We start from the raw sequence: 3,221 nt of genomic DNA on the forward strand, positions 1-3,221 counted from the left end.
TAAATTGGACTTCATCAAATTAAAAAAAACTTCTCTTTGATACTGTTAAGACAATGAAAGGGAAAAGCCAAGGATGAAGTGAAAAATTTGCAAATCATGTATCTGATAACCTATTTACATCTAGAACACAGCAAGGATTCTCAAAACTAAATATGACATGCAGCAACACAATTTAAAAATGGGAGAAAAAGTCCACAGAAACTTCAACCGAGGAGAGATAAGGATGGCAAATGAGCAAATATAGAGCTGTTCAATACTAGTAGTCATTAGGAAACGCAAATAAAACCCAGAATGAAATTGCACTACACACCTGTTAGAATCCGGGCTGTGCAGGTGGCGTCAGCGCTGCCCCGCCTCCAGGAAGGAACCTGGGCTGCACGTGGCTGGCGGTCTCCTAGCGACTAGAGCGGCAGGGATCAGGAACCGCGGAAACTGGAGAGGTGGCACCCCAGCGAGGGCCACCATGGGGGACCAGAGACCGCAGGACCAGCCGAGGTCGCCGGGCATGGACTTCAAACCCTGGTACTGTGACAAACCGCCTTCCAAGTGCATCGCGAAGCACAAGCACAGGCGCCTGAGGTTCCCGCCCATGGACACCCAGAACTGGGTATTCGTGACGGAGGGCATGGACGACTTCCGCTATGGCTGTGCGTCTCCCGAAGATACGCTCATTTGTCGCCGTGACGAGTTCTTACTCCCCAAAAGCTCTCGCAGAGGTCCCCAAAATGACCCCAAAAGCGGGCAGAAAAAGTTGCTCAAGAAAGCGGCCCTATTTTCCAAGCTCTCTCCAGCCCAGCTAGCACGGAAGACGTTCGTAGAGGAAGTGGAAGCCCAGCTGACGGCCAAGCCTCCCTTGGCCATGTACCCCAATCTGGGAGAAGATATGCCTCCAGATCTCCTACTACAGGTGCTGAAACTGCTGGATCCTGAGAGGAAGCTGGAGGATGCTTGGGCTCGTTGTGAGGCCAGGGAGAAAACAACCGAGGTACCCACAGAACCTGGTAAATACCCCAGTGGGGAACTCTGCCCAAAGCCTCCCGAGACTCCGGTGTCCCATCTCTGCCCGGAGCCTCCCAAGACTCCGGTGTCCAGTCTCCACCCGGAGCCTCCTGAGTCTGGAGTGTCCCATCTCCACCCAGAGCCTCCCAAGACTCGGGTGTCCAGTCTTCTCCTGAAGCCTTCCGACACTAGAGTGTCCCATCTCTGCCCGGAGCCTCCCAAGACTCCAGAGTCCAGTCTCCGGCCAGAGCCTCCTGAGACTGGAGTGTCCCATCTCTACCAAGAGCCTCTCAAGACTCATCGGGTGTCCATTCTCTGCTCTGAGCCTCCAGAGACTGGAGTGTCCTACCTCTGCCCGGCGCCTCCCAACACTCGCGTATCTCATCTTCGCCCGGAGCTTCTGGAGACTGGAGTGTCCCATCTCCACCTAGAGCCTCCCAAGACTCGTCGGGGGTCCAGTCTCCACTCGGACCCTTCTGAGACTGGAGTGTCCCATCTCTGCCTAGCGCCTCCCAAGACTCGTCGGGGATCCAGTCTCCACTCGGAGCCTTCCGAGACTGGAGGGTCCCATCTCCGCCCGGAGCCTCCCAAGACTGAAGTGTCTCATCTCCAGCCAGTGCCTTCCAAGACTGGAGTGTCCCATCTCCGCCCAGAACCTCCCGACACTAGTCGGGTGTCCAATCTCCTACTATACATGCTGAAAGTGCTGGATTCTGGGAGGACGCTGAAGGACGTATGGGCTCGTTGTGAGGCCCGGGTGAAGAAAATCGAGGAACCCACCGAGCCTGATAAATTCCCTTGTGGGGAACCCTGCTTGCAGCCTCCGGAGGCTCAGGTGTCCCATCTCCACCCGGAACCTCCCAAGACACGTCGGGCGTCCAGTCTCCACCCGCAGCCTCCCAAGACTCGTCGGGTGTCCAGTCTCCGCTCGGATCCTCCCAAGACTCGTCGGAGGTCCAGTCTCCGTCCAGAGCCTCCCAAGACTCGTCGGGTGTCCAGTCTCCACGCGGAGCCTCCCAAAGCTCCAGTGTCCCATCAGTTCTCGGAGCCTCCCAAGATTCGAGCGTCCTACATAAAAGAACTGTTTCACGAAGATACACCAAACACAACAGAGTGCGTTTCTGACTCTCTTCAATATAGATACACATCAGAAAAACTCCGTGAATTCTTCAAGTGGGCTGCAGACCTGGGAGCTGATGAAGAATCCATCAAGAATCTGTGTGACTTTACCCCCAAGTACAGAGCAACCTATTACGACCAAAAGATTAAGAAGGTAAAAGAGTGTTCCTCAGAGCTGAAGTACAGCATGGAGCTAGATGAAAAGAATGAGGCTAAATTCTTCTCACAGGAAAAATACTGGGGCAGGAAACTCCACACGCCATCGAATTCTTACACCGCACAGCGTGTGAAGATGAAGTATGGAGCATGGTACCTCAAGCCTAAGTTGTGGAAAAAGCTAAGAAGTGATGAACCTTTGATTGACCCCAAGCTCTTGCTTGAAAAGCCTGATGAACCTGACATTCTTGACGATCTTTATGGACCAATTGCCTTTAAGGATTTCATTCTAAGCAAGGGCTATGAAATGCCTGGCATCCTTGAAAAACTGTTTGCCAGGAAGGGATGGACTTATGACTCTGTTAAGACTCCTATTCAACGTGCAATACGATTTTACAAGTACAAAGAAATTGCAGACACATCGGAAGAAGATTAGGTGGTTTTCCATTTACTACTTAATTGAGTATTTCTTGCTCTGATTTTAAACATCAATCAGAATTTATGATGACTGGCCCCGTGGATGTACAACTTCGGCAACATCTGTAACTTCAATACGTAATGTTTATAAATATTTCTTAATGACCTGCTTTGGCTTCATTATTTCATATATTTTATCAATTATGTGATTAATATTCGTATATACCTTTTCACATTGTTGAAGCATTGTGAATACTACATCATCATGTCAATTATTTGTAAAAATACATAAAACCAGAAATTATTATTATTAGAATTATTCTTTAACAGAGAAATAGGGTCAGGCACGTTTGCTCATGCCTGTAATTCTCCCCGCTTTGGGAGGCCCAGGTGGGTGGATTGCTTGAGCCCAGGAGTTCAAGACCAGCCTGGGAAACATGGTGAAACCTGGTCTCTATAAAAAATCCAAAAATTAGCTAGGTGTGGTGGCATGCACCTTGTAGTCCCAGCTACCTGGGGGGTGCTGAGGT

General features: G+C 50.5%; 1 protein-coding gene across 2 annotated transcripts; it reads left to right on the forward strand.

Annotated features, from left to right (window-relative positions):
* Positions 1 to 391: 391 nt before the first annotated feature.
* LOC111536600 (protein FAM47A) lies at positions 392 to 2,864 on the forward strand. 2 transcript variants are annotated; one of them, XM_023202974.1, is made up of 3 exons: positions 392 to 1,411; positions 1,547 to 1,946; positions 2,064 to 2,864. In XM_023202974.1, the coding sequence occupies exons 1-3, from the start codon at positions 464 to 466 to the stop codon at positions 2,708 to 2,710; spliced, it is 1,995 nt and encodes a 664-aa protein (XP_023058742.1). In that variant the 5' UTR covers positions 392 to 463; the 3' UTR covers positions 2,711 to 2,864. The 2 variants fall into 2 exon arrangements, with proteins under 2 accessions (XP_023058742.1, XP_023058741.1); XM_023202973.1 differs by having other exon boundaries at positions 392 to 2,864.
* The last annotated feature ends 357 nt before the right edge of the window (positions 2,865 to 3,221 follow it).

Source organism: Piliocolobus tephrosceles, chromosome 12, assembly GCF_002776525.5.
Source record: "Piliocolobus tephrosceles isolate RC106 chromosome 12, ASM277652v3, whole genome shotgun sequence".
Classification (NCBI taxonomy): domain Eukaryota; kingdom Metazoa; phylum Chordata; class Mammalia; order Primates; family Cercopithecidae; genus Piliocolobus; species Piliocolobus tephrosceles.

Coding starts and splice junctions, on each gene's coding strand:
- LOC111536600 (XM_023202973.1), top strand. CDS start 464: ATGGGGGACCAGAGACCGCAGGACCAGCCGAGGTCGCCGGGCATGGAC.